The sequence below is a fragment of the Cryptotermes secundus genome, unplaced genomic scaffold (assembly GCF_002891405.2).
Source record: "Cryptotermes secundus unplaced genomic scaffold, Csec_1.0 scaffold519, whole genome shotgun sequence".
Classification (NCBI taxonomy): domain Eukaryota; kingdom Metazoa; phylum Arthropoda; class Insecta; order Blattodea; family Kalotermitidae; genus Cryptotermes; species Cryptotermes secundus.
Window position 1 is genome coordinate 695,843 of NW_019720169.1, and position 22,605 is coordinate 718,447.

The 22,605-nt window shown below is 38.2% G+C and overlaps 1 protein-coding gene across 4 annotated transcripts; it reads left to right on the plus strand.

The window, feature by feature from the left end:
* The first annotated feature begins 1,655 nt into the window (after positions 1 to 1,655).
* LOC111867437 (serine/threonine-protein kinase grp) lies at positions 1,656 to 18,318 on the plus strand. Of its 4 annotated transcripts, none has more exons than XM_023857317.2 (8): positions 1,656 to 1,791; positions 2,387 to 2,528; positions 5,163 to 5,405; positions 7,366 to 7,484; positions 10,897 to 11,087; positions 16,112 to 16,426; positions 17,402 to 17,561; positions 17,674 to 18,318. In XM_023857317.2, exons 3-6 carry the CDS (start codon positions 5,361 to 5,363, stop codon positions 16,366 to 16,368), a joined length of 612 nt encoding a protein of 203 aa, XP_023713085.1. In that variant the 5' UTR covers positions 1,656 to 1,791; positions 2,387 to 2,528; positions 5,163 to 5,360; the 3' UTR covers positions 16,369 to 16,426; positions 17,402 to 17,561; positions 17,674 to 18,318. The 4 variants fall into 4 exon arrangements, with proteins under 4 accessions (XP_023713085.1, XP_033608708.1, XP_023713075.1 ...); XM_033752817.1 differs by having other exon boundaries at positions 17,700 to 18,318; XM_023857307.2 differs by having other exon boundaries at positions 17,402 to 18,318.
* Positions 18,319 to 22,605: the final 4,287 nt, after the last annotated feature.

Below are 22,605 nucleotides of genomic sequence, written 5' to 3' on the forward strand. Positions count from 1 at the left end.
ACAAGAGCCCTCCACTGGTCTCTATCCTGAGCCAGATCAGTCTCATCCATACCATCCCGTCCTATCTCTCTAAGATCCAGTTTAATATTGTCCACCCACCTTGGATCAGATACATATATGTCTTTAATAATTTTATTATCTTGTTAGCTGAACTAAGTTCATGATGTGGTCTTCCTATTCTCTTTCGAGATTCAAGCATTGTATACAATTGTTATTCGTATTCCACTTGCCCGTTAAAACATTATTTTCAAGCGACCCATCATACACTGCTATACCACTCTCTGCCATGATAGCATAAATAAATAAATTAATAAATCCTACTTCAGTTAGTACAAAGATAACAGTATCTTTATATCCTTCAGAGCATAAGAACCGATAAGAACCATCACACATTGAGGATGGAATTTGTTATCTGCAACCATCCCAAGTCCTGCCATAGCTTCTGTACCAGAAAAACCTTTCATGAGTATTTGACTCAAAGGTACAGTGCTTACAGAATGATAAATAAGCATCTGTTTGATGATGCAGACACCAGATAATACCCAAAATGGAATAACTGAGACTAACTACAAGTATGATGCATTGAAGATCTGTACTGGGGCCACCTTGAATGGAATATTCATTGGATTGGCTTCAGTATAAATGTATAAAAGAGAATATGACAATCATATTATATTCTCACCAGGATCAGTTATAGGCCATGGTCCTAATAAATAGATTGATATGGCTGAAAGATAACAACCACTGCCTGAATTGCTGTCAGAAATCTGCAACACCACTAGGCTTCAACTGCGTTTCTCCATTTTAGAACAAAATAAAGTTACTCCACAACATAGTAGTAGCCAGAACTACCCATGACAATATGGCCATTGCATGTTGACACAAAAAGCATTCATAAAATAATTTGTTTTTATCCTCAGTTCTATGAATACCAGTTCCCTTAGAAAAAATACTTCAGGGACCAAGGATCAGCCTATTTTGACAAAACTTTCAATTAAGTAGTGAATATATTTTTCAAATATATGCATGTTACTTTCCACACAAGAAGTGGTTAATATTTATGGCTGTAATACAAATAACTTCAGATAGTGACCTCAACATGTTCAGCCAAACACTCAACAATAAGAGATCTGAAAGTTTGTGACGTTGGTATATTGCTACAAGTATTATATTTTTGGACATTATCCATCGTCTGTCTATTGGACCCAACTGAGTAGGTTTTACCTGAGGATGGGGACAGAATCCAGTCTCCAAAACGTTGTGTTTTCAAAAAGGAACGTGACGGTTTTTATAAAATAGATAAGACGATGGATAATGTCCAAAAATACTATAATACTTGTGATAAACAATATATTGATTGCATTGACTTTAGTAGGCCATCCCAGCTGGTTTGAAAAACAGTCAATTTATACTACTGAAGTCATGCTGTATATATTTATCAGAGTGAGAAATTAGTATTTTCGCACATTCTGTAGACCAATACCAATTTTCTTCGTACTTTGAACACAAACAATATGCTCGACATATTCTAGTTTTTTTTAAGCGTTTACGACTTAGTTTGTTATCTCATAGCCAACTTTCTAGTAAAGTCTTTGACTCCAAGTGTTACAAGAGTCGCCATTTTGCTGGCCTCGGCGCCAAAAAGGTGTAGAGAGTGTAACGGTCGTGTCGTACTGTCGTGAAGCTCGACACGAATTTTGGCTTTCTTGTACCTTCGTTATTATTTTTGCGGGAATAATAACATAGAAGAATTAGAAAAGAATAACTGAACACATAAAGGCAAGAATTTAGGTAATTAGTACATTAATTTATTAGTAAAATTGTATAATGCCCTGAGGCATCTCTTACCCTCTTCTGTCCTAGAAAATCGCGGTATTCATTGTCTTGACAACTACGTGTTTGATGTGACAGCTGACGCTTTCTAGACCATATTTTTAGTCGAGTATCCTATTTATTTGAGTTAAATTACTATAGTATTTGTAAAAGGCGATGTATCTTCATTAATTCGTTGTATTCATGATGCAGCCGAATAGGCCTGTATGTTAATAAAGGGAGTTATAAAAGCGTAACTTTGAACTTTATTTTCGTCCATAACTGAAGTGAATACAATTAGACATGTCAAAAAATAATAGCGAATACATCACATGCCAAAGTCACTTAAAATTTACACAGGGATTTATCTCTATAATATAAAAACCGTTATAAGGAACATAACTAAAAAATACACAAGACCAAACTTGGGCAGTAAAGGTAAATGCCGATATTTTTACCCTGTTTTCTGCCGGTGAATATTGAATGATTTATGAATGAAGTATTCTGGATTACGGTAGTTTGGCTTTAGAGTTAAAAGTTCTAGTACTGGAATTTCTCTGTGTTTCTTTCACAGGTGACCATAAAATCTTTTGGTGGCTAGTGCACCTCTGTACAATATATCAGTACAGGAAGAGGAAACGGATATTTCATACCATCCTGGATTTTGTGGCTTTTTGGAAATTTGTCTAAACCCTGGTTGAAGGTGCTTATGGAAAGTAAGTACTGGATTCATTTCATTTGGCATTCATAATTTCTACAACAGCAACTCTCGGAACAAGTCACATCATTAAATACATCATTCTTGAAATCCTTTTGCCCATATTCATAAAGGATTAGAATTTGTCAACAATGTATAATCTTGCTTTACATGGTTAACATATTAAAATATAACACACTGTCAAACTAGATAAATAGTCAGATTAGGTACAATATATAAATCAAAATGCAAGCCAACCTTATTAGTTCATCAGGATAATTTTTAAGAGTGTTCAATAACTGAAGAGTCCAACATATGACCATGTCAGTCACCAAACACATTAAGATTCTGCAAGCAACCATTTGTTGCAGTTGTTGTAGGCATGAGCAGTTGGTAAAAGGGAATTTGTAAAAAAATGTAGTTGGCTTATGCAGTATGTGTGTGAGGAAGCGGTTACTTAGTGAAATAGTGATACTGTGCAGCATGTATAAAGGCATGTTTTCAGGAAAATATATTGAAAGCCCCTATTTAGTGCAAAGTTCAGTAAAATACGTGCAGCATTTACTGTGTTTTGGACGAAATGTAGGCAACCTGTTACTTCCAGTAGTTAGCAAAAATGTATTCTGTAGTAAGACTTGACTTCACATGACATTTTCACTCAGCAGTTTTTCAGGCATGCTGTTCATGGACATATCACTTGGATGTTATGAATATGGCTAGTTTTTCCCTGTGTAGTAATAGAAAACACATCAGATAGAGTAATAAGCACACACTTAAGGCCATGTAACTAGGAAAACATGTTAAGACAGTGCATGGTATATAACATTTATTATAAACTCACTACACCAATCTTCGGAAATATATGTGTGTGTATATATATATAATATTACTGAGAGAGGTGGGGTTGTATTTACAGTTAAGCCAGAGAGAAAATCTGCCATGGACTCAGGAAACTCTCACAGTTATACCTGACAGATTTGAAGAGGAATATTGCATTTGTCATGTTTATATTCTATGGCCTGAATTTGAGCTATCTGGCTTACGTATTTGTACCATCACATTGCAATTCATTGTAGCTATACTTTGCTTTGAAAATTGAAGTCAATTTTAATACACATACATATATTTCACAAATCCAAAATACAATGGACATGAAACTGGTCACAAGCATAACAAACAAACAAAACAGAAAGACAATACAAAGCTAAACAAATGCTGTAACCAATTATTTATTGTATGCTCCAAAAGTTCAATAATATCCTTTTGTGGTTGTGTTGCAGTGTAGATTAAAAATAGTGATATTTTTATAGGTAAAGTTGTCCCTGTGAGGAACTAATTAAGCACTATGCCCTGAAGGCATATGGGGAAGTAGATGTCTGTATTTATGTTTTCTTGACTTTCACACTGGAGGAAAGCAGTGCCCTATGTATTTCCAGGGTATTTCATGACACTTAAAGTAGCTAGACCAGAAAGCGCCGATTGAATGGGTAGGTGAACAGTAATTTGGAAAGGATTAGGAAGGAAGCAGTAGTGGCCCAAATGAGGTACAATCCCAGAATTTTCCTGGAGGCACAGAAACCATGGCAGGATATCTGATTCCCTGGTTAAGATTTGAGTTGACAACTTCAGACCACAGGTTATGAGCATTACCACTATGTCAACCCATTTAGCTCCTGTATGGAAATATTTGAGAAAAAGTTTGTAGGTAATGTAGACAAGGTTGGAAATTTCTTTTTGCAGCACACCGCATTGCCAGGCTTCAGACATAATATTTTGTCCAAAATTCACATAGCGTTACTGTGCTTATGATGTATGTTTTTCCTGCCGCCGCCCCCCCCCTCCCGGTTATAAATTTTGGACCTCAGGATTGTAAATTTTTATGAATATCTCGTTTGAAAACTGTTTGAACCTAGTAGAAAAATACTTACCTTTGATTATTTGCTTGTCAAGACAGGCTGCCCTGTAGTGGCAGAAATCCTTTGACTCACCTCCACATGGGGTAACATTTAAGTTTCTGAAATGATGTATGATAATAAATTTTCAAAGAAAAATGCAGCTTTCATTATTTTTTTTTAAATATATAATGTGAAATATCAATGTCAACAATTAAACACAATACCAACATGAGACTTAAAGGTTATATTTGTCAGATTTAATGCATAAAATATCTACTTAAGTAACATGCTTCCAGAAAATAAAAGAACAGTAATAATCATAATAGGAATTGGATTAGCTTAGTTGGTATAGCGACTGGGCTATGGGCTGGATGGCTGTGGAGTTAGGGTTTAGTTCCTGGCATGTCCAGACTGGCTCTGAGGCCTACCCATCATGAAGCTGACCACTCACCTCCATCTAAAGCCAAGGTTAAGAGTAGTGGGGCTATACTTCCCCTTCCCCATATGTCTTCATGGTGTGGTCCTTAATTAGTTAATTTCAATAATCATGATAGATTGTAGGATAAGAGATCTGTGCAATAAAGTGAGTGCTCAGTCTTCTTAATTTTTATTTCTTATATATATTAAAACCTGGAATTTAAAGAAAAACTGATTTGGATTTCAGTGTACAGTGCAGCAGATTGTCTTACACATTCTCCCCTTAAGATGGAAAGGAATTAAACCTTTTAAGTTCATTGCTATTTTTTTGCACATAACAGGGTGAAATTGCTGACACACAGAAGTTCAGGAGAGCAAGTCGCATTGAAAGTGAACAAGTTGGAGAAACATTCAGATGCACGAAGCAACGTATATAAATAGGTGTGCATACTGCTAGTTCATCGGAACTCTAGCCATAGTAGAGGGCTCATACCATCTCTCGCGGAACTGGGGGAGCAGTCTTATCAGCTTACATCAGCATGGGTACTACCAGTTTGGAATGTAACGTCTTGGAGTGTGGTCAGGTGTGTAGCACATTGTGTTGCTTGTTAGTTGGTACCAGTCATAGCGATTGTATTACATGGTGTTCGTGTCACTATCATGGCACACCGGCAATCGCACGGAACAATTGATAGTGAGGCCAGGGAAGTAATAGTTAATATTGTAGAGAAGTGCGATGTGGTAAACATTTGTTATTGCTGCTCCCAAAAGCTACGGAACGTGCTGCTGTGTATGCTGGGGTATCTTACGCCACAGTAAAGGACATCAGAAAGGAGGACAAGAAACGAAAGGAAAACGACATCAACAGACAGCTGCAGGCACCAGGGGACAAGAGAAGACAGATTTCTCGCAGTGTTGTGTGTGTAGACTTTGATAAATGCGTTATTAGAAATGAAATTCACAATTTCTATATACAGGAGAAATGAGTGCCCACCCTATCAAACTGACATAAATCAATAACCTGGATGTAACATTTTTTCACATGATCTGTTACACACAAGAATGGCTGAATGTTTGGAATCTGTAATTTCTTATGTTTAGGATGCTAAAGTAAATATATTGACTTCTCATGGATCTGCAGTTACCTGCATATCTTCCTTTGGTTTTTGATGGTGTCTTTCTGAGGGAGGAAATGTGTACAGTGTATTCTCAATTACCTGTGCATGGGTTGTCCGGTTTGTGACTTATCCATGTACATGTTAGGTGTATTGACAGACAACTTTGTAGAGCACCTGTTCCTCATCCATTCTGTATGTGTGAAACAGCTAGAGAACAGCCGGACGGATTTACATTAATTCTGATATTCGAGAGTTTTGCAGAAAGGAAGTTTTCAAGCTATTTCAGCTCACCATTAGATCAGGCAGTTTTAATGAGCACCTCACACGAAGACCTGCAGGTGTGTCTGTGTATCCTATGAAATATTTTTTGAAGGGAAAATGTTTTGACCAGAAGTAGTCAAGAAAAATTAAACATGCAGATAGTCACATCTCTTGAGCACATTTGCAAAGTCTCTATCTAGGTGCAGATCTCGTAAGGGGTTGAATATACTGACTGAGGTTGATGGTACAATTAACCTGTAAAAACTTTCTTTAGCATTCTAGCAACTGACACAGAATCAACTTAGATCCATGTGGCAGGGTCAGAACAGTCCAGTATTTGGGTTATTGTTTCAATCCTGGCAAAAACAAAGGGTTTTCCTCTTCGCAACTGCCCAGGTGGTACATATGGGGGATGGGGGAGGGGGTTGTGTGGAGGTAAAGCAGGGCTGAAGCTGATCATTCATTTCCATCTAATGTAGAAATTAAGAATTCCTGAAGCTGTACCTCCACTCACCCATGTCTTTATGAAGTGTAGGGCAACTTCTGGCTATGCCAACATGTCGTACAGCAATTGTACAAGATTGAGACAGAGTGTTGCATCATAGTGCTGGCTTCATTTTGGGAGGTCCTGTCTTCAGTTCCAGTGTCATAAGTGGGTATCCTGAGGGTTCTCCTCAGTCCTTCCAGGCTGATGTTGGGTAGTGCCTTGAACTAGACGGACCACTTTCATATCCTGTCAAATTCACTTTCTGTCTTATGTGCAGTGAAGTTATATAATGAAGTAAAATTATTTAATTTTCCTCCCCGCCCACAATTTTTAGTGTCTGATTTTTTCTTATGGAGATTGCCTCAAATTCAAATGAGTGTATAGAAATCTTATATTTGGTTTTCAGGTACTGCTTTCTTATATATATGCTGGTGTTTATTACTTTCAGTATCAATACAGTGTACGTTAATACAGAATTCAGTCATCGTTTTTCAAGTTTGTCTCATTTTACATCTGCCATAGCTTATAGAAACCCCATAACAGTTGTGAATTTCACTCATACTCTTTGGTCCTCATATTTGTTCATTCATGATACAGGAATTTGGCAGTTGTTGGTTTTCTGACGTATTTGTGCTTGTGTCTGGAACAGGTATTAACAGCAGTTCAATTTATTTTTAGGAACAGACATTGACAAAGCGTTGTGGGACATTCGCATATATGGCCCCAGAGGTCTTGATGCCGCCATACCATGGCGAACCAGCCAATTTGTGGTCATGTGGTATCAATGTTAACTGGAAGTGAGTACCATTTTAGGTATCTGTAGGACTACTTGGTGGGGGTTGTAAGTGCACTGTTACATGCATGTGGTGCCCAACATATTTTAATAGCCATAAGCATGGTATGACACATTTATCTAGTTCTTGCTCTTATCCTGAAATGTGTATTCAGTCTGTTCAGAATAGCTTATCTCTATAATGAACACAATGGGTTCTAGTGACATGTCCCTTGTTTCTTTGTGCTTTTTATCTCTGCTTTACAAATGCTAGCTAACATCAAAACTATTACAGTTATAAAAGGTGCTACAATGTAGGAACCATGTGACTTTTTTTTTTTATTTTCAATGTATTCCAAATATTTCGTTAAGTTTTGTTTATACCAAGATGGGGCCAACCACTTATTCTGCTGTTTATTTATATGGTTATAATAATAATAATAATGTCCCATCACTTGGGAATCCCAGAGCTCTTAAGGAGAGAGAGAGAGACAGGATTTTGCCAGATGATTGTAAATTGAAAACTTGCAGAGAGAGCTACACGTGATCCCTAAAAAGGCGTACTAGGACTGTTTCCAGAAGTGGCAGAGGTATTGGGAGCGGTGCATCACTGCAGGAGGGGAGTACTCTGAAGGTGATAAGGCTCACTCAGTTGAAGGCATGTCCAAAAAAATAGTTCTGAAAATTTTGAAGAGACCACATATGCAGATCACTCTACTTCTCTCATAACTGTTGTGTATAAGAAAGCAAGACTTATCCCTATGCATGCCACAAGCCAATTAGAACATTGCAGTACATACATATGTTAAAAATTGTCACAGTGGAAGAGATTGGCTTGATGTTAATCACTTCATGTAACATTTCTATCAATAGATAGTATCAGATGTTTTGAGAGAGAAAAAAAAAACAAGCTTTCAGACTGTTATACCTGGGGCCATTTGAAGGTAATCAGAGTAGGAAGTATTGTGTGTGTTCCTTACATCAGCATTTATAACGAAACAGCCTTGACCTTTCTAGCACATAGTCCTGTGGCAGGGCTTGGCAGTAAAAGCGTTTACTTATGAAAGATAATACTGTAATTACTTTGCTTGTAAAGCAGCTGTAGAGAAATAAGTAGAATATGTAGGAACAGAATGTTGGTATTACATTCATAGAACCCTCAGACATTTAGATTCCACTGAGAACGTGATAGGTATGGAAAATCTTGTGCAAGACATGGCTTAAATGAATACTATTAATGTATGTTATACAAAACTCATTAATGATATTGTGTTATTGAATTTTTAATTAATAGTCTTTTATAAAACTGTATAAATTGTATAAGGTTTGCCATTGCTTTTACTACTAAAATTAACTTATTTATTATATTGTATATGTTTATCAGTATTTTATTACAAATGTGTATGCTATTCGATGACAACTGTAATTCTTAGTTGTGACTGTAACTAGGATGATCTCCACATCCGCATGAGAGTGTACTCTTGACAGGATTTATGGAAGGTGAATAAATAAAATGAAATAGCAAGACAGTTTCACAGTCCCATATTGCAGCATGGAACAGTAGCCTAACTAGCTCCAATCTGAAGAAATCTTATACAGAGGCTGTTGATTTTGGATCATTGAAATTTAATGTTAAATGAGGGAAAATATTAAATTGAAAAAAAAAACGTTAAATGGGGGTTTCACTGTACAGTGAAACCCTCATTTAATGCGTCTTTGGGGATCAATGGATTTTGAACACTATTGAGGAAGATAGTAGAAGGAGGAAATTTGATACTGAAATGATTGACTTGTTATCATTGAAGTTCAATGTTAAATAAGGGAAACCCTTAAATTGAGGAATCCTAATTACTGTACTGTATTGAAAGTTTGGAGCGTGTTTTGTGTAAATAGCATTTCAAATTTCCGTTGAGGTTATATGCACAATTTTGAGGATAGCAAGTGAGAGCAGTGGTCCTCTCTTTGGTATCCTAGCTGTAGGTTATGTTGGCTGTTCCTAAAGCTAGTGTACCAAAGTCAGGAACAGTGTTCCTTTCATAACTGGCAGCGGCATCACAGCATGAAGGAATGTTGCACAGTTGCACATTGTGGCTGTATTGGTGTTATATGCACAGTAGCTTTCTTTTTGTATAATTGTGTTCAGGGAAGTTGGTAAGTGTTTAGCTCAGTTTTGTTTGTGCTGGGAATGGACTTTCCTAGATCCCTATTTGCCTATGAAAAATAAATGTTACACATATTATCTCGTGTTGTCATTGGTTTTGTATAATTGCTAAACCTGTCAAGGCATGTTCACTATTGTACAGGGCACCATCTGGCTTTATGTCTCTCTCTTTAAAAGCATGAAAAAACTTGGCCACTGAATGAATTTTCATTAAATTTTATATATCAGAGATCTACTAAAATTTATTTTCACTTTCCAGTTTTGGTAGAAACCAGACCAAGATACCGTTACTTTATGTTAGAGGTCTACATGTTTCTCTGCATGACTTGAGCATAACTGTAAATATTTATCAGAGTGAAAAAGGAAAATTTAAACACAGCCAAGAAAAAGAAACATGTTCTGTATTCAGAATATTTCTGCCATTTGCGAGATAGCTGAAGAATATGGATGCTAGGGACAATTCAAAATAGTACAATGATATCATTTCAAGTGTTGCATGCATGCTGGGCATAACAGTGTTGTCCGACTTTGAGCTTTTCCATTTGGAAGCTGAATCCGAAGACATCACTGAATATTTCTTAATACTACAAAATATCACTACTTAATATAGTTGTACTGGTGTGCCCATACAGAGAAATCTGAACCACAGTTTGTGGAACAGCTTTTATTTTCATGGTTTTTACTTACACTTAAAAGACTGTAGGTTCTTGCACTCACTTGTTTTGCCTCTATAATCTTTGGAACCAGCTTTGTTTTACCATGGTTACTGAAAAATATACGATGGTTACATACTCGTCTTAGTCCCAGTCCTCTTCTTACCGGTATAAGGAACATGACTTGGACCCAAAGCCTGTGCACGTGACAGAATTAAAAGTTTGCCCTTCATATTTACAGAAATCTATTATTATTCCTTCTTAAAAGAGATCATAATGGACAGATATTATGAAGTTTGTGTGGGTGTATGTAATCAGTATTTATATTGTCCATTGATATCACTATTAGACATACATTTGGAGTGGACTGAATGCTGTATCTCAAAATGACTTATGAAAACTTCTTGGATGGAAATTTTCCAGTAGCAGAGTTCATCTCTCACATGTCCTCATCGTACGTGCATAGCCAGAAAGTAAAGTTTTCTTCCTTTCAGGGTCTGAACATGAGAGGCTGTCACGTCACTTTATGGAGACGCAAACTTGGCAATTTGTTAAAGATGGCCTGAAGAGATATATGAAGTTCAAGGAAAGTAACGTAATGTAAATGTTTTATTTTGTTTCAGGTTTACCATGGGATGTAAAGAATACGTGGCATGGAAGGATGGTAAAGCACGACATCTAGAACTATTTATAGAGTTGGGCCATTTGGCCATGGACTTGATACAGAAGATACTTGTACGCATCCCATCTCGCCATGCAAAATTTAGGGCAATTAAGGATCATCAGTGGTGTAACATGTGTTTTGACAAATTAGGTAAGTCCACTAGAATGTATTTAAGTATCTTAATTTTGGATTGTAAGGGGGGGTTACTTTAAATTGCTGATCTTGTAAGATGATAGAGTGTTATTTGGACCAGATTCCAGAGTTTCGTGTTGCATTAATTGGGGCAGATATTCATTAGAATGGACTCCCCCCCCACATTAGCAGCTGAATGCCTTAACTGTGCATAGGAAGGGCATTCAGAATGAACTCTTAGATATCAGTGGTTAGTAAAACTATGTTACTTATGTATAATTTGCCTTCAGAAGTTGTAAAATTTCATTGCTACATTGGGGAATGTGGTTGTGTACTAGTGAATGTGTTGATATACGAGGGGGTACCCAAAAGAAACCGAACTTATTTTTTTTAAACTTATTTATTCAAATTTTAAGCACAAACCTTCAATCCCCTTCAAAGTACTCTCCACTTACACTGATGCACTTGTCTAGTCTTTTATTCCATTTTTCAAAACATTGTCTAAAGTCATCTTTTGAGATGCTTGACAGCGCCTCCGTCATTTTTTCCTTCACCTCAGCAACATCAGTAAAACGCTTTCCTTTCATGTCTCTTTTCATTTGAGGAAACAAAAAAAAAGTTTTGATCATTTCGGGACTCTTCTTTCAAAGCACAGCATGCTTCCACGCGACCTTGTTTTTGTTCAGCAGTCAGCAGTCATGGCATGAATTTCGCAGCCTCCCTTTTCATTCCCAAATCTTCTGTCAAAATTCGCTGAACTGAGCTCCAAGTCACTCCCGACAGCTCCACAATTTCTTCAATGGTCCGTCGTCGATCTTCCTTGATGATTTCACGAATTTTTTCAACATTTTCATGTGTTCGGGCCATGGAAGGACGACCAGAACGAGGTTTGTCATCAATTGACATTTCACCATTTTTGAAACGGGAAAACCACTCAAACACTTGAGTTTTCCCCATAGCATCGTCCTTGTACGCCGTTTTTAACATTTCAAGAGTTTCTGTTCCACTTTTCCCGAGCAAAAAGCAGAATTTCACCTCTGCATGCTGTTCACGAAAATCAGCCATTGCAAAAACGATCACACAAAACAGTTGTCACTATAAACTCTGCTGAAACTAGTCCTTACCTTCTGAAGCAACGGTAGTCGGCTTATCGACTCAGGAATGTTAGCTCTATGCGCTCATAGCGGCAAAACGCGGTACTACAAAAGCTCTGCCCACAAAAAAAATAGTTCGGTTTCTTTTGGGTACCCCATCGTACTTTCTTTTCTCCCCTTGTTCTTGTGTAGATACAAGGCATTATATTTTCCTTACTTAAACTGAAGTCAAGAGTTCCACATTCTTGTGCATAAAACTTAGATTCCAGTCATGTCATAATGTTGCTTTGTATTTAAGAAGCTGTGTTGTGATAATGAAACAGATGTTAAAAATGAAAGGAAAATTAATTAATCATATATCATGGGATCCCATCTGTTGTTCTTATGTTTAAAATGAATTCCTCATTTTGTGCCCAGTTTCAAATGTTTATTATTTTGATCAGCTGGTAATGATTTATTTTGAGGAATTAGTGTTTATATCTGAAGTCAGTAAAAAAGCTATCCCTGTAACAGGCCATGGAGGCCCATAGGGTTGTGAGATGTTGAGGGTCCCACATTATCTAGACAATCAGCTCGCAGATGGCGGTAAGGTTGTCAGCCTTATGCACAGACCACCCTTTACCCACCCCCAGGAAGATTCCTGGTACTCATTTCTGCTAGAGGCTGAGTGAGCCTCAGGGCCATAGTGCGGCTGGAAGGATTAGGTCAGTTTAAGAAATCCACCTCATTGGGACTCAAACCCCTGACCTTCTGGTTTGTAGCATAGTGCCTCAACCAACTACGCTACCACCTGTGTGAAGTTAGTAATCTTGATAAATTTTCTCACATTAATATTTTCCTCAGCTTAATATTCAAATCCATTGCTCCACAAAGAAACCAAGAGTCTCAGTAATATCGTATTTCTTTGTAGTTGAACTGTCCTAAATGTTGCTTAAGTTTACTTTGTAACAGCATTGGGAACACCTCTGTGGTCTAGTGGTCAGAGTTCCTTGCTACAGATCCTGAGGTCCCAGGTTCGATTCCCGGCGCTACCAGATTTTCTGAGAAGTAGTGGGCCTGGAATGGGGTCCACTCAGCATCTTGAGGATAAATGAGGATCTATTTTAAGGAAATAGCGGCTCCAGTCTAGAAAAACGAGATTAACGGCGTTTGGGATTTATTGTGCTGACCATTTGACACCCGTTATCCACAAAAGTTGGCACTTACTTCGCCGACAAGCAGCGGTCTCTCAGTCGGTATAGTTTGCTTGCAGAGTACAGCCCATGGAATTTTCTTTTGTGGGGGGGGGGCATTTGGCAATTTTTTCTTGTGTATGTATTGACTTTTAAGTGTTCAGTTTCTTAACCACAGATATTATCTGTTTTCTTAGTCAGGTACTGAGTGACTCTGAGGAATATTGACACTCAGAGCCACTTGGTATCAGTCTATGGAGACAGAATTTGCGCCATTACTTTATAGTAGGGCATGCAGGTCATCTTCAAAGCATTTGTCTTTTCTTTGGTGATGTAGCCGTATGATTGCTGTAGAAGGTCATAAAGCTAGATTACCAAAGCAAAGACATTGGCTAAATCAGCATTGGAAGAGGATTGATTTAGAGCAGTGAAACATGACAAAGCTGGAGAAGAGAGATGATGCTGCTGTTGTCCTCTCTTTGGTGATCTAGCTGTATGAGTGTGAATTAACATCATAAAGCTAAATTACCGAAGTCAGGAAAACAGTGTAGTCTGCAGATCATTCAGTTCACTTAATATATTGGTATCTGGTAATTCATTGACTTATGAAGAAAGGGCCTTCAAAACCAAATAATGAGGTTGGCTGTGAGGTTCTCACAATGGTGACATTGAAGATTAAAATCTTATGGTTAGTAATGCTGTATAGCCCAGAGAAAGCCAAACGTTTTGGAGGAACATAGAACCTCCATCTTCAGGGTTGAAGAGAAAGCAGAGCAGCCCCTCCCCTCTTTATTCTTCTTTAGAAAGGGGACAATGCTGCATCCATTCCTGGTTCATATGTTTAGTTCTCAGTGCCTCTGTCCCCAAGGTAGAATGGGTCATCCAAGCTGCAATCTTAAGCAACGATAGCCAGAAAATCCCCAGATAACAGAATAAAATTTAATACAACCAAATGAATTAATACAGTAGAATACAATAGAAATACAAACTCTACTTATGATGCCCCAAAACTGACATCGTGTAGTTTTGGGGATCCCTTGTTGTCAACAGCCAGGAGGGAAGAAAATGCCAAAACAAATCTAAATTTTGGGGAGGAAAAAATCTCGAGGTAGAATTCCACCCACCTACCACGTCGATGGCAGGCCACTCCCTCTTACAAAATCCTCACAAGGAATACAAGCACACACTGTTTGGAAAAGTCAAACCAGCCCCCAAAAGAAATATATATGGGGCAATACAAAACCCCAGGCAAGTAAAGTAAAACAATCCTTAAAAACTCCTAAACAGCGATGCTCTAATTCAGCCATGTCAAAGAAAGGGGACACTAGCACTCCACAGCCAGTAGGAGAAAAATGAAACGAAATTTGGACCAACAAAAACTAAACAGAATTTCACTACCTCCCTCGCATACTGCTTGTAATGGAGTAGTCTCCGTCCTCTTTTTCCCTCGCTAGACTAAGCATGCTAGAAACAGTTGGAGGGGAGGGGGATCACATTCTAGAACTCTAGAACACTGAAGGAAGGGTGAAAAGGGGAGGGGGATAGGAAGAGGCTGCTGAAGCAAGCCATCAGTAGTAAGCATTGCTCCAATAATAGCCGATATAGGACACAGACTTGTAAGTCATTCCTCTGAAACTTTGGGCTTTCTCACAACAACTTGGCATTAACCCAGAAGAATGTCCTGTGCCCATCAAATAAGGATCTTTGAGAAAGAACTCAGAGCTTGAAGAAGAAATATTCAGTAGCCTAAACATACGAGAATATTGCAGATGTGAAGATATGTTTTATATATATATATAAAGAGGTACATGTGCATGTGATGGCATACATGAAGCAGCACTGCGGTGCTGTTTGCCTCATTGTTTCATTTGTCACTCTAAGCTGTGGAGCCTGTAAGGTGGCTTAAGGCATAACATGCATTGAAAGGTTCCTAGCACATAATCTGTTGTTTATATAGATGTACTAGCACCTATGCACATACTCAAATGTCTTCCACATAACGCTGCATGTTTGCAACATGATGGTGAGGTATTGTTTTAAAACATAATACTCAGTGAAGTCATTCTTGTGTTCCCAGTTTTATTCTAGCACAATATATGCTGTTTTAAATTTCCTTGTGAAGGTCTTAACTTCATGTTCATATCTGTGTCTTAAACAGATTTAATTGTAGGAATGCACATGAACTCTGTCAGTACCAACATTCCTTCAGTGGTTAGGGAAGTATAACAGTTCAAGGGAGGTGTGGAAGGGTTGACCAGTGAGACTTCTGTCTGAGCCCTATGTACATTTCTGATAAACCTGTAGGAGTGATGTAAAAAAAAAACTCCGTGGTTTTAGTCCACAAGCGAACTATACCGACCAGCAACCGCTGCTTGTCTGTGAAGTTAGTGCCAACTTTAGCGGATAGAGGGTGTCATGTGGTCAGCGCAACGGATCCCCACGGCCATTAATCTTGGTTTTCTAGATCGGAGCCGCCATTTCCTTGAAATAGCTCCTCATTTATCCTCACAAGGCTGAGTGGACCCCTTTCCAGACCCTCCACTTCTCAGAAAATCTGGTACTGCCGTGAATCGAACCCGGCAGGAACTCTGACCACTAGACCACAGAGGCGGTCATAGTAGTGATGTATGTTTTTTAAAATGTTAGAGGGGAACAATCAGTGTGTTAAGATTTTACAGCTTCTGTCCTCTCACATAACTCTCTCCAGTTATTCTTATCATAAGTGACTGCAAGATTTTAATATTGAACATACTTCATTGAGAGAATTGTGTTTCAGGATCACCAAAGATGGGCATTGATTCACCAAAAGATGAGCAGCATAACAAGCGCTTTTGCTCTGGGAGCGAAGTATCTACAGTCTCTGCCCATAGCGCAGCACATGATAGCTGTGCTTTGGATGACTCAGTGGCCAGACTGAGTAGATCTCAGCCACAACCAAGTTTAGAGCAGCACAGTATACTAGTTGAGTGTTGCTGCAGCTATGCAGGAAGAAAAGGGGATATTGTCATTTTCACAGCCAGTGCACCTGAATGATGTGGTGCTGAATTCACAGCTTCATGCTACTCAGCCATCTACACGGACTTCCAGTCAGGTATGTAGTGCTAAGCAGAACTGAATCTGATAAATTTGTTTTTAGAAATGGGTTGAAGTNNNCCCCCCCCCCCCAGAATACTTTCCAAAACTTGGTGCGACGCATGACATGCTTCTGTGTATGTACAAACTATGAGGAAATGATTGAAAAAAAATGGCGTAATCATCGATTTTCACTGATTGCTTGGGCATGCCTGGTGTGCATACAGTTCTCTCCTGTGTCTTACTGAAACACCGGATGCTTAACCATTGTCACTGTTACTTAATGCACAAAGAAACCTGTAGACTTCTCCATCCCTGTGTGCAGCCATCTTGCTTGAAAACAGAGCATGTTTCTTTTCTCATATCTTGCTGTCTACTGGGATTTTTTGGTGTCATTTTGGCACTTTGATTTGCATGTTCATTCAGAACTTTGGTGAGAATAAATTTTACAGATTTGTATTTCAGTATCCTGTTGCAATTGTTCACATTAGCGTCCATTTGTCCACAATCTGTCTAAATTGCAACACTTTTTATTCTACACTTCGATACACTCTTTTTCCAGATACTAGAGTCTTGAAAAAGAGATGAATCTGAACTTTTCCCAAAACCACCAATGTCTACTGATGTAAAGCAGTAGTTAGAATCACAAACAGCTAGTACAACAATTGAAAAAAAAAATTGTAGTTATAGAACACTGAGCCACTTTGCTCTGGTTTTATGATTGCTCCTAAGCAATTTGTAAAGTTTTGCATACTTGTAAAAATCTAAAGCAATCTGAATCCAGTTTTCTTTGGTTGGTTGTGGCATACAGCTATCCTGTAAGTAATCTCAAATCTTGTTGCAAACATCTTGTATAATTGAACTTAATGTTGCTATACCAATCCTGTAGCTAGAGTGCGTCCAGTTGCAAGGTATCTGAAATGAAGAATTGTATACTATTGTACATTCCTAAAAGTTTGTTAAATAAGTAAAGCATTTTACATTTTAATTTCAGCGACAGCTCTGCAAAAGAAATGGAAGAATTTGAGGCTCAGGTTTGTCCGAAAAATTCAAAGAATGAAGGGCAAAAAATCTGGTTCGGGCAGAGAGCCGAAGTCAGAATACACATATTTTGATATCCTTTTGTTCTTGAAACCAGTTGTAACGAACAAAGAGTAAGTGATAATGAAATAATGGAAGTACTGAATACTCTATTTGCTTCATAAACATATCATTTTTCATAGTAAGTGTATTATTAATTCTTTTGCATGTGCTCTCATTTCTTAGAACTACTACTAATATTTCCGATTCAGAAGCACATGAAGAAGTTGAAGAGGAACAAGGTGCTACTTCTACAGAGCTTAGATCAACCCCCTCCCGAAAGGAAAGAAAAAAAAAAAGGATGGAAACAGATGGACAGTGGACAGTGTGTGCCAAGTCATTTCTGAAAGTCTCCGGAGAAAAGCAGTTATGGAGCAAAGAATTCAGGAAGAGTTAGGCGGTGACGAAGACAGACATTTTCTACTCTCTCTCTTATCCTCTCGACAAAAAAAGTGCCTGAGAATATGAAAATGCTTATGAGAACTGAGATTATGCAAGTTGTGATGATGTATATGCAATCTCCCGTTCTACCACCTATCCCGCATACTCATAATCCCTATCAAATTGGACATCATGGCCCACTATACCTCCTAATGAGTATTATACTGGCCCTTCTCACTCTCTTGCCACCCTTCGTCCAGTACACGGTTTTCCACAACCCCATTTCCCTCAGTCCTCTGATGCAACTCCTCCATATTCTGTCGCTGATCTGAGTCCCTCAACCAACACATCGAGCATTATGGAGCGTGAACTTGGTCACTAATTTGTTTCAGAAAGACATAATATAAAATGTAAAGGGACCTATTCTGTTTTCAGAAAAGAATAAAAACACTGATGTAAGTTTTTTTTTCTTTCCCCATTATACATAGCATGAAGGTTTGGATTTCCCCTACCTTAACGTCACTGCTTTTCTCTCCACAGCAGGGATATATCTCATGTTCATGTCTCTCTGATGGAGTGAGAACCTCAAAATGTTGTGTAATTCATCGAAAGACGATATGGACATTCTGAAGTAATTAAAAAATTTTCTTCGTCCTCCCGTAGCTTATGAAACAATATAAAAGTACCCTTCTTCTAATCTCGAGCTAATTATAGGATGAACCTATAAGGTTCGATTACTTTTTGTTTTTCTTATTAATTGCTGGGATTAATAAAATTGCAGCTTCTTCTGGTTCAAGCATGGCTACACTACGCACTACACTGAACTGCTGTCATGCTTTCGGTTATAATTCACTGTTACACACACACACACACACACACACACACTAGTCCTCTCCTGGTAATGCAATTAAAACACAGGAACTAGCACTTCCATTCACTTCAAATATTACACATAAATAAAATCTTCAAATCACACTAAATCCTCACAAGCTGATCACCTGTATCTGTACTCCTAGTTCCAATTAGCTCTTTTCGCCTGCTTCCACCGCTGTTATCTTTTGTAACAAGTAACTACCTTATAAGTGTTCTCATAACTCTTGTCACTCTATCTCACTACTTCCAGTTATAATTCACTCTGAACTTAGAGCTCAAAGCTCTCGTTATATAGCTGTGGCATGGGCCGCATAGGAATCAGTTTTATGGTTGCATAAGGAAGACCACAGAGCGAATGAGTTGTGGTAGGTACCTTGCCAGCCCATTGGCACGCTATTACCTAGCAATGAGCTATAGGCATTTGTTCACTGAGATGCAGCTTCTATTGTTGCAAAATATTCTGTGTTTACAGAGCTGCTGACTGGCAATGCATTGATCAAATCTGTTTATATATATATATATATAATGTGATGTGCTATATGCTGTCCATTGCTTCGCAACAGCTGCAACAGAAATGCACACTTCAGTGATAACGAATACATGGAAATTGTTGAGTTCCCACAGTGACGAATTGAATACCAACAGACCATCGCGTGGGAATATCCGTAACAACAGATGAAACCAAACACTTCTACAAGGTGTTCTGTACTGAGTAAGGCTAGCATTTCCTAAGCAATGGATTGTTTGTTGCATAACAATGGATGAAATTAACCCTTCAATAAGGTGTTCCCTATTCTGTCCGAACGCTGGATATATAAGGGTGTAGCTTCGGCGAGAATTCAGCATCACAAGTTGTCTTCGCAGGAGTGTTCCAGAGTGTACTAACGGTGTAATACTGCTCTAAGTGAATAATTGTATGAGTGTGTGTACAGGTAAGAGTCCAATATAAGAATTTGTTCTGATCCGAAGACCCACGTAATTTATTTGTGTCGAGTCACACAGCCGACACGTTACACTGGTGTCAGAAGTGGGATAGATCGCATTCTTAAAAAGACTTATTGGACCACATCGAATATAATACCACTACATTATGGATATGGAAAACATGGAACTCCTGAGAGCCATGAAAGAAATGCTGGATGCCAGAGCTATACTCGTATATCCAGCGTTCGAACGGAGTAGGGAAGACCTTATCAAAGGGTTAATTTCATCTGTTATTATGGAGTGAGTAGTCACTCATCTGGTGAAGAAATTTCCTATGTGTGACTCAAAGGTTAATTCCCTTTTTAACAAGGGCCTATCACTGGATCATCCTCAAGTCAGTTGAATCCAGCCCCATTTACATATTCCATTTCTTTAAGACCTAATTGAATTTGGTCTCAGAACTTTATTACTGTGAGGCACCTTTGAGGAGGGGAAGTGAAGGGAAACAGGACAGCAGAGTAACTCTTATGAGCCACTACAATGCAGAAACCAGCTGTAGCAGTGAACTGAACTGTCCCCTCACATCTGCTGTAAGAGATTCTGGACTTGTCCTTTCCACATATGAAACCTGTCTTCCACACATGTGCCATAACATTTTACTCGAGCTCTACCATCAGTTCTCAAGTGTGTGTACATTTTATTCTCCCATATGTGCTGTATCCAGCACATCTGATTTTTACTATTTTTAACCCTGATAGTAATTGGTGAAGAGTATACAGTATGTCATTTTCTCCAGCCTACTGTATTATTTCCCATGCCCAAATATTTGTCTTATTTTCAAATTTCACAACTATATCCATATATGTACAGGTGTCTCACTATTATGTGTCATTTTACTGGATGATTTTTGGACATCAGAATAAGTAAAAGAGTTCATATGAATATGTACACCGAAGGCCTTCCTCAAGTTACAGCTATTCTGATATCACTGTCCATTGTCACACCTTAAATACTTAACAAGTTAAATGATTTGTGTAAAAGAAAACAAAAGACCTAACTCCCAGCAAGTGGTGGTTGCTCGGTCAGTATAGTTCGCTTGCGGACTTGAGCCACGGAGTTCGGTTTTTTTAGGTGCTTGCAATTGGCTACATGTTAATGTACACAGAGCTCCTTTCTACTATGGACTGAACTGGCACAGACCTTGGGTTTCAAATATTCCCACACAAAATTGAGCTGATTCAAGTTGGGTGTGCATGTAGGCCAGGAAACTGAAGCTCCACACCCACAACCAATCAAGTGTCCAGGATCATTCTTACAGCCACTGATACACTTTTATGACGTGTAGCATTGTAACATGTGAAGATGCATGTTATAGTTCACAAATGTTAGAAGTGAGGTAATTGTTGCCACTAATGTGATGGTCTATGAGGCATCATGTGTCACAAAATGCACTCCAAACATCTTTTTTTTTTTTTTTTCAAAATATGACAAGCTGACGTTTTCTAGTGGTTGGAACCTTTTAAAGATTACCCTCATGGTGTATATTCACACAAACGTTCTTTAATTATTCTGATATCCAGAATCATCCTGTAAAACATGGCATGAACTTGAGATCCTACATATTACCTGAATCTTTAAGCATGATTTACATCAAACTACTACTCCAGAATCCAAATGACTGCAGATTACTGTTACATGGTACCTAGAACTGCCACACAGTGAGGGTTTAACCTCTTGGCATCAACTTTCAGTGTTCACAGTAATAGGTAAAGTTATCCCGGTGCTTAACTAATTAAGCACTATGCCATTTTACATATGTGATAGAAAGGACATCATGTGATGGAGGGACATCTACGTAGGCCACTTAGAGAGAGATTAAGAATACCAGGCATCTAGAAGGGCACCAATCTGCAGTGAACATTACACTAGCTATCCATATCATTATTCTAAGGCCACGCCATAGCTTAAGCGATTAGTCACTGGCTTCCCACCACTGCGATCTGGGCAAGTGGGATTTGTGATGGACAAAGTGGCGCTGGGGCAGGTTTCCTCCGAGTACTTCGGTTTCCCCTGCCAATCTTCATTCCATCAAATTCTCCACAAATAAGAATATCTAACTAATTCTAAATTGTAATCAACTGTAAACAATTGTAAATTTTAATCTTACTCATATATTAAATTGTTAATATTCAGAATTAACTTGACTTGTCCTATATCATGTACAATGATCTTAAGTGACGAAATAAATCAATCAATCAATCATGAAGGCATACGGGGGAATGGATGTAGAGATCCACATTTTCTTGACCTCAGCACTAACTGGAGGTGAATACAATTAACAATTTATATCACAGCTTTCAAAGCTTGACTCAGTTCTGCATGTACTGGAAGTTTTTATAGTGTTCAGATTGACACTAGCAAATACCAGTGTTTCGGAGGAACATACATTCTCCTTAAGGGTTGATATGTTGAGGTTGGATTGGCCCAGGTGTAAAAAGTGGTGGCTGAGTCCAAAGGAGGAGGTATATAAAATGAGCTTGAACTCAGCCATTGGGAATGGTGTATAGGAAAACAACCCCTTTAAAGGACATGCTGTTTTTTTTGTCACAAGTGGGAAATTGATTTGTGTACATATATATAGAATGGGTTAAGAATAATAGCTTTTTGCAGTGCAGCCAGTGGATGCAGCCATTTTTTGTTTCTTTCATCCAGTATAAAACACCAAACTTGTCACACATTTTCCCATCAACTTTCAATCCTGATGCTAAAACACCATGGGAATACTGGCAGACATGTTTTTAGAGGAAAAGAAAGTACTGGACATAGCCAAGTTGTTATAAAAAATTTCCATCTATAAACAATAGTTTGCAGGTATAACCATATCAAGCATCTGGGCATGTTAACCATCTTTTCTCATAAAATCCACCTTCTTGCCCTTTC

What these genes read in the sequence shown, in the direction of transcription:
- LOC111867437 (XM_023857307.2), top strand. Translation starts at nt 5,361, where the DNA reads ATGGGTACTACCAGTTTGGAATGTAACGTCTTGGAGTGTGGTCAG. An exon ending in GGTATCAATGTTAACTGGAA is followed by an intron (nt 7,485 to 10,896) that starts GTGAGTACCATT and finishes ATTTTGTTTCAG; the next exon opens with GTTTACCATGGGATGTAAAG. An exon ending in CATGTGTTTTGACAAATTAG is followed by an intron (nt 11,088 to 16,111) that starts GTAAGTCCACTA and finishes ATTGTGTTTCAG; the next exon opens with GATCACCAAAGATGGGCATT.